Raw genomic sequence first — 9,972 nt, forward strand, 5'->3', positions numbered from 1 at the left:
GTTAGAAGGACCACCCTGAGGACAGGACAGCACCAGCACCGTGGAGGAAGGGGACAGCACCGTGGAGGAAGGGGACAGCACCGTGGAGGAAGTGGTTAGATAGACATGTTAGAAGGGACAGCACCGTGGAGGAAGGGACAGCACCGTGGAGGAAGGGGACAGCACCGTGGAGGAAGGGGACAGCACCGTGGAGGAAGGGACAGCACCGTGGAGGAAGGGGACAGCACCGTGGAGGAAGGGACAGCCCCTGTAGGAACGGAGGACTCTGCACAGTGAATTAGTAAGCACTAGATGATCTCGTTACATTTACATTTAAGTCATTTAGCAGACGCTCTTATCCAGAGCGACTTACAAATTGGAAAGTTCATACATGTTCATCCTGGTCCCCCCGTTGGTAATGAACCCACAACCCTGGCGTTGCAAGCGCCATGCTCTACCAACTGAGCCACACGGGATCGTTAGATGGGACAATGCCTGCAGGAACGCCCGTTAAGGAGTACGTGCTAGATGGCCCCCTACAAGTCACTAAATGCCCAGGCTAGAAGCGACAAAAAGTGGCAATATTGTCAGAACAGATGAGCAGATGGGTACACTATAAATACAAAAGTATGCGGACACCCCTTCAAATGACTGGATTCAGCTATTTCATTCGATCACACAGCCATGCAATCTCCATAGACAAACATTGTCACTAGAATGGCCTTACTGAAGTGCTCAGTGACTTGTAACGTGGCACCGTCACAGTATACAATGACATTCTAGACAATTCTGTGCTTCCAACTTTGTGGCAACAGTTTGAGGAAGGCCCTTTCCTGTTTCAGCACGACAATGCCCCCCGCGCACTAAGCGAGATCCATACAGAAATGGTTTGTCGAGATCGGTGTGGATGAATTTGACTGGCCTGCACAGAGCCCTGACCTCAACCCCATCAAACACCTTTGGGAGGAATTGAAACGCCGACTACGAACCAGGCCTAATCGCCTAACATCAGTGCCAACCTCACTAATGCTGTTGTGGCTGAATGGAAGCAAGTCCCCACAGCAATGTTCCAACATCTAGTGGAAAACCTTCCCAGAAGAGTGGAGGCTGTTAATATCAGCAAAAGCAGGGACCAACTCCATATTAATGCTCAATAATTTGGTATGAGATGTTTAGACAAGCAGGTGTCCACATACTTTTGGTCATGTTATGTACCTAAAGGTACTGGGTTAGAACTACGCTGCCTGGACCAAGGTGGCCCACTAAATACCCAGCCTAAAAGGGACAATGGCAGAGTTATTGTCAGAACTAATGTGAAAGGAAGGAAGGACTGCATTTTTAGAAACGACTGTAATCCAAACTGTCTTGACCTTTGAGATCTTAACTCTCTCCCTTTATAGAACCTGGATGTTGGCTACAGGTGTTCGTGTCCGCAGGGCTTCGAGGGTTCTCACTGTGAACACAGCCTGCTGACCTGTGCTGACTCCCCATGCTTCCACGGCGGAGAGTGCCATCAGAAGGACAACGGGCATAGCTACATCTGCGAGTGTCCTCCCGGATACACAGGGCTCAACTGTGAGAAGAGAGTGGACAAGTGCACATCACTTCCCTGTGCCAACGGTATGCTACGGCCTCTCCCCCCTCTTCTCTCCACCCCCCCTTCTCTTCCCCTGAATTCCCTCAGGCAGGTGGGAGTGTGTGGATGGAACAATACTACTCTCTCCCCCCTCTTTCTCATCTCCACCCCCCCTTCTCTTCCCCTGAAATTCCAATCAGGCAGGTTGGAGTGTGGTGATGAACTACTATCTCCTCTCCCCCCTCTTTCTCTCTCCCCCCCCCCCCTTCTCTTCCCTACTGAATTCCATTCAGGCAGGTTGGAAGTGTGTGAGGACTACTAATCTCTCTCCCCCCTCTTCTCTCCCCGCCTTCCCTCCCTTCTCCTGAATTCTCAGGCAAGGTTAGAGGACGTGTGTGATGGAACACTATCTCTCTCCCCCTCTTCTCTCCCCCCCCTTCTCTCCCCTGAATTCCTCAGGCAGGTTGGGAGTGTGTGATGGAACTACTATCTCCTCCCCCCCTCTCTCTCCCCCCCTTCTCTTCCCCTGAATTCCTCAGGCAGGTTGGGAGTGTGTGATGGAACTACTATCTTCTCCCCTCTTCTCTCCCCCCCCTTCTCTTCTCCTGAATTCCTCAGGCAGGTTGGAAGTGTGGATGGAACTACTATCTCTCCTCCCTCTTCTCTCGCCCCCTCCTCCCCTTCTTCCCTTCTCCTGAATTCCCTTGGGCCGGCAGTCATGGATTGTAATATAGGAACAACAGGAAAATCTGTGGGAACTGTGTGTCTAATTGTCTGGATGGTAAACATGTGATGGCCTAATCAACTCCACGTCTTTCGGTGCCCCGGGAACAAGTGGGTTAACTAGCCCTTGTTCAGGGGACAAGAACGACAGATTTAAACTACCTTGTCAGCTCGGGATTCGATCACGCAACCTTCCGGTTACTGGCTAATGCTCTAACACACAAGTCGATGTAGTGTGACATAGTATTACGTAGTGGACCGTAGTGACGTAGTGGGAAGTAGTGACGTAGTGGGAAGTAGTGGACGTAGTGGAAGTAGTGACGTAGTGGAAAGTAGTGACGTAGTGTGAAAATAGTGACGTAGTGGTGAAATAGTGAAGTAGTGGTGTAGTTGACGTAAGTGGGTAGTGTGAAGTAGTGACCGTAGCTGGTGTGATAAGTGGAGAGAGAGTAGTGGACGCTTAGTGGGTAAGTAGTTGACTAGTGGGAAGTAGTGAACGTAGTGAAGAAGTAGTGACGTAGTGGGAAGTAGAATGAAAGTAGTGGAAGAATAGTGACGAAATAGTGGAAGTAGTGACGTAGTGGGAAGTAGTGGTGTAGTGTGAATAGTATGGAAGTAGTGAAAGTAGTGAAAGTAAGTGGGAAGAATAGTAAGACGTAGTGAAGTCAGTGACGTAGTGGGAAGTAGTGACGTAGTGGGAAGTAGTGACGTAAGTGGGAAAGTAGTGACGTAGTGGTGTGTTGGGAAGTAGTGACGTAGTGGGAAGTAGTGAACGTAGTGGGAAGTAGTGACGTAGTGGGTGTAGTGGGAAGTAGTGACGTAAGTGGGAAGTCAGTGACGTAGTGGTGGTAGATGGGAAGTAATGGACGTAGTGGGAAGTAGTGGAGTAGTGGAAATAGTAAGACGTAAGTGGGAATAGTGACGTAAGTGGATGTAGTGGGAAGTAGTGACGTAGTGTGAAGTAGTTGACGTAGTGGATTGTAAAGTAGGGAAGTAGTGACGTAGGACGGGAATAGTGACGTAGTGGGAGTTAGTGACTAGTGGGAAAGTAGTGACGTAGTGTGAAATAGTGAAGAATTACGTTAGTTTGCATAGGGAAAGTGTGAATAGTTGGTGCAAGTTGACGTTAGTGGTGTAAGATAGGGATAGTGTGGATGTACGTGAGTGGAAGTTAGTGACGTATTGGGAAGTAGTGACGTAGTGGAATTAGTGGACGTGTGGAATGAGAGTGTGTGTACGTAGTGGGATGTACGTGCGTAGTGGTGAGACTGGAGTATGGAATGGAGTAGAAGTAGTGAAAGTAGTGGAAGTAGTGACCTAGGAAGTAGTGACGTAGTGGAAGTAGTGGACGTAGTGGGTGAGGAGTAGTGACGTAGTGGGAGTAGTGACGTTACGTGGTGTAGTGGAAGTAGTGAACGCTAGTGGGAAGTATGAGTTAGTGGAATAGTGACGTAGGGGTATGAGTAAGTGACGTAGTGGAAGTAGTGACGTAGTGGTTTGTTATGAGTAGGACGAGCGAAGTAGTGACGTATGGGTGTTGAAGTGAAGTAGGACGTTAGTGGTTGGTAGTGTGACGAAGTGAAAGTGAGTGTTAGGAACGATTAGTGAGTGGATAGGAAGTAGTGACGTGAAAGTGGACGAAGTGAATAGTGAGGTGTGTAGGAGATCGCATTGGGAGTGGTGTATGACGTAGTTGGATAGTGGAAAGGACGTAGTTGGGAAGTAGTACAGTAAATAGTGAAGTAGTGTGTAGTGATGTTAGTGACGTTAGTGGTGTAAGTGCTGTAGTGGGAAGTAGTGACGTGAGTGGGAAGTAGTGGTGTAGTGTGAAATAGTGACGTAGTGGTGTAGTGACGTAGTGGAGTTAGTGAGTAGTGGAAGTAGTGACGATAGTGGGAAGTAGTACGTAGTGGAAAGTAGTGAGAGTGTGAATGTGGTAGGTGTAAGTGATGTAGTGGTGTAGTGTGGTAGTGCGAGTGAAGTAGTGACGTACGTAGTGGGAAGTGTGGTGTGTGTGAAAAAGTGACGTAGTGGTGTAGTGACGTAGTGGTGTAAGTGGGAAGTAGTGACGTAGTTGGGAAGTAGTGACGTAGTGGGAGTAGTGAACGTAGTGGGAAGTAGTGACGTAGTGTGAAATAGTGAAGTAGTGGTGTAGTGATGTAGTGGTGTAGTGTGTAGTGACGTAGTGTGAAGTAGTGACGTAGTGGGAAGTAGTGATTGTTTCTGGACAGGGCCTATTGTGTATGTCTGCATGCGTGTTCTCTCCTCCAAGACCCTGACCCCTGACCCCTTGTGTCTCTCCCCAGGCGGTCTGTGTTTGATCCACGGTGGCGTGCGTCTGTGTAGCTGTCGCTCCGGTTTCACCGGCCAACGCTGTGAGATCAACATCAACGAGTGTGCCGGGAACCCGTGCACCAACGGAGGGACCTGCCTGGACCGCATCAACGACTACACCTGTGCCTGCCCCCCGGGGTTCGCCGGACGAAACTGCGACCGCAGCCTGGACGAGTGCTCCATCCGCCCCTGTCTTAACGGTGGGCTCTGCACCGGGGGAGGAGGAGGGCCGGGGAAACCCCCTGCCACMTGTATCTGTCCCGCTGGCTTCACCGGATCACGCTGCCAGTTCTTTGCTGTGACCCTGCCGGTGGGTGGGGAGAGGATCAATGGAGAGGGCCAAGATGGCTTCCAGTGGGCGGCAGTTTCCTTGGCTGTAGGGCTGGTTGCATTACTGGTGCTGCTATGCATGGTTGGGCTGGCTCTACGGCACATCCACAGGCAGACCGGCAGGGACAGGGGAGATGGGGAGACCATGAACAACCTATCAGATGTACAGAGGGATAACCTAATCCCCGCCTCCCAGCTGAAGAACACCAATCAGAAGGTTGGATTGGAAGTGGACTGCGAATCAGAGAAGTCAAACTTCATCCATAAGAACTATCAATTGGACTCGTATAGTAACGCAAAGTCAAAGGAGTTGAAGGATGATACGTCGCAAGAGGATAAAAGAAAAAGTCATGTGATCTACGACAAGTGTTTAGAAGAGAAAATACCGCTGAGTAGAATGTACAGGTAAGAAAAGCAGTTTTTTTGGTCTAAATTAAGCGTTTCGATGAGTTTTATCTTGATTCTGAAATGTTAGACCACATCTGCAAACATGAAGAACTAGCCAACTGCTTCTGCAATGACACATTGAGACATAGGCTACGAACAGCTCTATACTAACAGCTCTATACTTACAGCTCTATACTTACAGCTCTATACTTACAGCTCTATACTTACAGCTCTATACTTACAGCTCTATACTCTAGGAAACTGTTTCAGTACAGCTCTATACTTACAGCTCTATACTTACAGCTCTATACTCTAGGAAACTGTTTCAGTACAGCTCTATACTTACAGCTCTATACTCTAGGAAACTGGTTTCAGAACAGGCTTAATACTTACAGCTCTATACTCTATGGAAACTGTTTCAGTACAGCTCTATACTTACAGCTCTAGAAACTGTTATCCAAGTTAACAGCTCTATACTTACAGCTCTATACTTTGGCAGCGCTATACTTACAGCTTTAGGAAACTGTTTCAGTAGCAGCTCTAATACTTACAGCTCTAGGTAACTGTTTCAGTACAGCGGCTATACTTACAGCTCTATACTTACAGGGCTCTAACTCTAGGAAACTGGTTTCAGTACAGCGGCTGTACTTACAAGCATCCTAAGGAAACCTGTTCACTGTACAGTCTATCCTTCCTCTAGGTAAACTGTTATCGCTACAGACGTGGTTGATATGCTATAACTTCAGCTTCTATACGGTTGCAGCGTCTATACTCTACACTTAGGAAACTGGTTTCAGTACAGCTTCTATACTTACAGGCTCTTAGTAACTGTTTCAGTACAGCGCTATACTTACAGGCTCTAGTACTTACAGCTCATACTCTAGGAAACTGTTTCAGGTTACAGCTCTATACTTACAGCTTATAAGGAAACTGTTAGTCAGCTCTATACTTAACGCTCTATACTGGTGCAGCTCTATAACTTACAGGCTTTAGGAACTGTTTCAGTAACAGCTCTATACTTACAGCTCTAGGAAACTGTTTCAGTACAGCTCTGTACACTCAGTACTTACTACTTAACTAAGGAAACTGTCAGTACAGCTCTAATACTTTACGCTACTAGGAAAACTGTTTCAGTACAGCTTATATAGTTACAGCTCTATACTACATCTAGGAAACTGTTTCAGTACAGCGTCTCTTATACTTACAGCTCTAGGAAACGTTTCAGTACAGCTCTAATACTTACAGCTCTATACTTACAGCTTAGGAAAACTGTTTCAGTACAGCTCTATACTTACAGCTTAATAAACTACAGCATCTAGAAAAACTGTTTCAGTAAGCTCTATACTTACAGCTCTAGGAAATGTTTCAGTACAGCTCTAATACTGTAGCAGCTCTAATACTTGCAGCTCTATAACTTAACAGGCTTAGGAAACATGTTTCAAAGTACGCTCTTGAAAACAAAGCTCTATACTTACAGCTCTATGGACTTAAGCAGACCGCAATTTCAATATTTGTGGTAAGAAAAAGGTCAAGGCCTATTCTATGGGCTCATCTTTATCTGAATACCCCAACCTACCCACCCACCCTCCAAAGGATACAAATCAGTCAGTCCGACGACTTAAACCATAACCCCAATCCCCACCTCAGCATTCTAGCTGCTAATGATTTCAAATGATCTTAATTAATCTCAATAACTCCAAAAAGACTTTTAACTAAAAACAGACCACAACAGACAGACTCTTATTAAACACATAGCGTCTTAATTTGCAGCACAAGTTAAAATATGTTTGGACTGTTGCTAGAGCCAGACTCCCCCTCCCACTCTGAAGCCATACTCCCTCCCCCGCTCTGAGCCATACTCCCCTCCCCCTCTGAGCCATACTCCCCTCCCCCTCTGAGCCATACTCCCCTCCCCCTGTCTCTCTGTGTGTAGAAGGGTGATTGTACAGAAGTGGTATGAAATTGGGGGGGAAAAGAGAGAAAAAAAGACTGATTATTTTTTCCAAACATTCAGCTTTTTTACGTCTTACAGGATATGTCAGGTAGACATTTCTACTCCTCACACACTGTCACTACGGAAACGGTGAAAAAGTCTCAGTAAAAGTAGAACCATAAACAATAGTAATCATTTTGATTAACCTTGTATTACAGTTAAAACATTTTTTATATGTTATTTGTATACCAAATTAACAAATGAGTAGAAAACATTGTTTTAAAACTGATTCTAAAAATCTTTTAAATTGAATTGAGAGTAATATTATCTCTTGTTTTCTGTAAAATGTTCAATGTTGATCGTATGAATCTGAAACTTGTTGATTGATTGAATTATGCATCTTATTAATGATGTTGTTTCGATGTTCAACATCTTTCAAATTCTTTACCTACTTTTATTTTGTGCAAAATATAAGGCATTTCGGTGACAACTGGAAATCATACAGATACATAGAGGACTCTATATGGATATAACACATTTTACTATAGATGTTGAGTTTATGGGGCTGCCACCATTTTAAAGTAGCCAAATTGTTGGAAGTGATCAGCCAATGATCAGAGAGTATTGTCTTCTTCAAATTGGATTGCCTATGGCTTGTAAACCACAGAATAAGGTCAAATCCCAGAGCCAAGATGTATACCGGTACAGTACAGTAGAGTAGGGTACAGTAGAGTAGGGTACAGTAGTGTAGAGTAGGGTACAGTAGAGTAGAGTAGGGTACAGTAGAGTAGGGTACAGTAGAGTAGGGTACAGTAGAGTAGGGTACAGTAGAGTAGAGTAGGGTACAGTAGAGTAGGGTACAGTAGAGTAGGGTACAGTAGAGTAGGGTACAGTAGAGTACAGTAAGGTAGACAGCCACCTGTGTGTAAACAATGACTTTATAATATATTATTGTAACAATATGTTTGTTCTTGTCTTGGATTGAATTAGAACATGTTACGATGGGGACAGCCATTTTACACCACTTCTGTAGAATAACCCATTGTTATATTTTCCCTCTGTCTCCCTGTACATTCTTTTCCACCCCCATCAGTAGGTCACCCGATGCCTAGTTTGACCATATGCTTCTACTTTTAAAGGTTGACTGTCTGAATGTGTGTGTTGATTTGTGGTGTTCACAGTGAAAAGTCGGAGTGTAGGATATCAACGATATGTTCCCCTCGAGACTCTCAGATCTACCAGTCCGTCTTTGTTATAGGAGAGGAGCGGAGGGCGTGCGTCATAGCAACAGAGGTAAGGATAAATACATACCAAAAAATATATATACAGTGGGGAGAACAAGTATTTGATACACTGCCGATTTTGCAGGTTTCGTACTTACAAAGCATGTAGAGGTCTGTAATTTTATCATAGGTACACTTCAACTGTGAGAGACGGAATCTAAAACAAAAATCCAGAAAATCACATTGTATGATTTTTAAGTAATTAATTTGCATTTTATTGCATGCATGACAAAGTCATTGATACATCAGAAAAGCAGAACTAATATTTTGGTAAAACAGAAAACTTTGGTTGCAATGACAGAGATCATACGTTTCCTGTAGTTCTTGACCAGGTTTGTACACACTGCAGCAGGGATTTTGGCCCACTCCGCCTCCATACAAACTTCTCCAGATCCTTCAGGTTTCGGGGCTGTCGCTGCGGCAATACGGACTTTCAGCTCCCTCCAAAGATTTTTCCTATTGGGTTCAGTCTGAGACTGCTAGGCCACATCCAGGACCTTGAGATGCTTCTTACGAAAGCCACTCCTTAGTTGCCCTGGCTTGTGTGTTACGGGGTCTTGTCATGCTGGAAGACCCAGCCAGGACCCATCTCAATCTCTACTTAGGAAGGAGGTTGTTGGCCAAGATCTCGCTGATACATGCCCCCATCCATCCCTCCCTAATACGGGCAGTCGTCCTGTCCCCTTGCAGAAAAGCATCCCCAAAGAATGATGTTTTCCCACCTCCATGCTTCAGCGGTTGGATGTTGTCTTGGTGTGTACTCATCCTTCTTCCTTCTCCAAACACGGCGCAGTGGAGTTTAGACCAAAAACTCTATTTTTGTCTCCATAGACCACATTGAACCTTCTCCCAGTCCTCCTCGGAGAATCCAGATGGTCATGTGGCAAAACTTCAGACGGCCTGACATGCGCTGGCTGAGCAGAGGGACCTGCGTGCACTGCAGGATTTAATCCATTGGACAGCGTAGTGTGTTAACTATTGTTTTCTGTAGACGGTGGTCCCAGCTCTAACTTCAGGCTCATTGACCAGGTCCTGCCCGTGTAGTTCTGGCTGGATCCCTCACCTTTCCTCCATGATCAATTGATGCCCCACCGAGGTGAGATCTTGCATGAGCCCCAGACCGAGGGTGATTGGACCTCATCTTAACTTCTTCCATTTTCTAATAATTGCACCCACAGTTTTTGCCTTCGCACCAAGCTGCTTGCCCTAGTTCCTGTAGCCCCATCCCAGCCTTGTGCAGGGTCTACAATTTATCCGCTGATTCCTTACACAGCTCTTCTGGTCTGGCCATTGTGGAGACCGTTTGGAATCTGTTTGATTGAGTGTGTGGACAGGTGTCTTTTATACAGGTAACGAGTTCAAACAGGTGCAGTAATACAGGTAATGAGTGGAGAACAGGAGGGCTTCTTAATGAAAAACTAACAGGT

The 9,972-nt window shown here is 45.8% G+C and overlaps 1 protein-coding gene across 1 annotated transcript in view; it reads left to right on the forward strand.

The window, feature by feature from the left end:
• Positions 1-5: 5 nt before the first annotated feature.
• LOC112077092 (delta-like protein 4) overlaps positions 6-9,972 on the forward strand; it is a gene marked incomplete at its 5' end in the record, with an annotated part of 15,296 nt that continues 5,329 nt past the window's right edge. The window contains 4 exons of the mRNA XM_070441563.1: positions 6-272; positions 1,380-1,599; positions 4,585-5,347; positions 8,444-8,555. Of these exons, the coding sequence (XP_070297664.1) occupies positions 6-272; positions 1,380-1,599; positions 4,585-5,347; positions 8,444-8,555 (1,362 nt within the window). The remainder of the gene's footprint in view (positions 273-1,379; positions 1,600-4,584; positions 5,348-8,443; positions 8,556-9,972) is intronic.

Source organism: Salvelinus sp. IW2-2015, unplaced genomic scaffold (genome assembly GCF_002910315.2).
Source record: "Salvelinus sp. IW2-2015 unplaced genomic scaffold, ASM291031v2 Un_scaffold4267, whole genome shotgun sequence".
NCBI lineage: Eukaryota > Metazoa > Chordata > Actinopteri > Salmoniformes > Salmonidae > Salvelinus > Salvelinus sp. IW2-2015.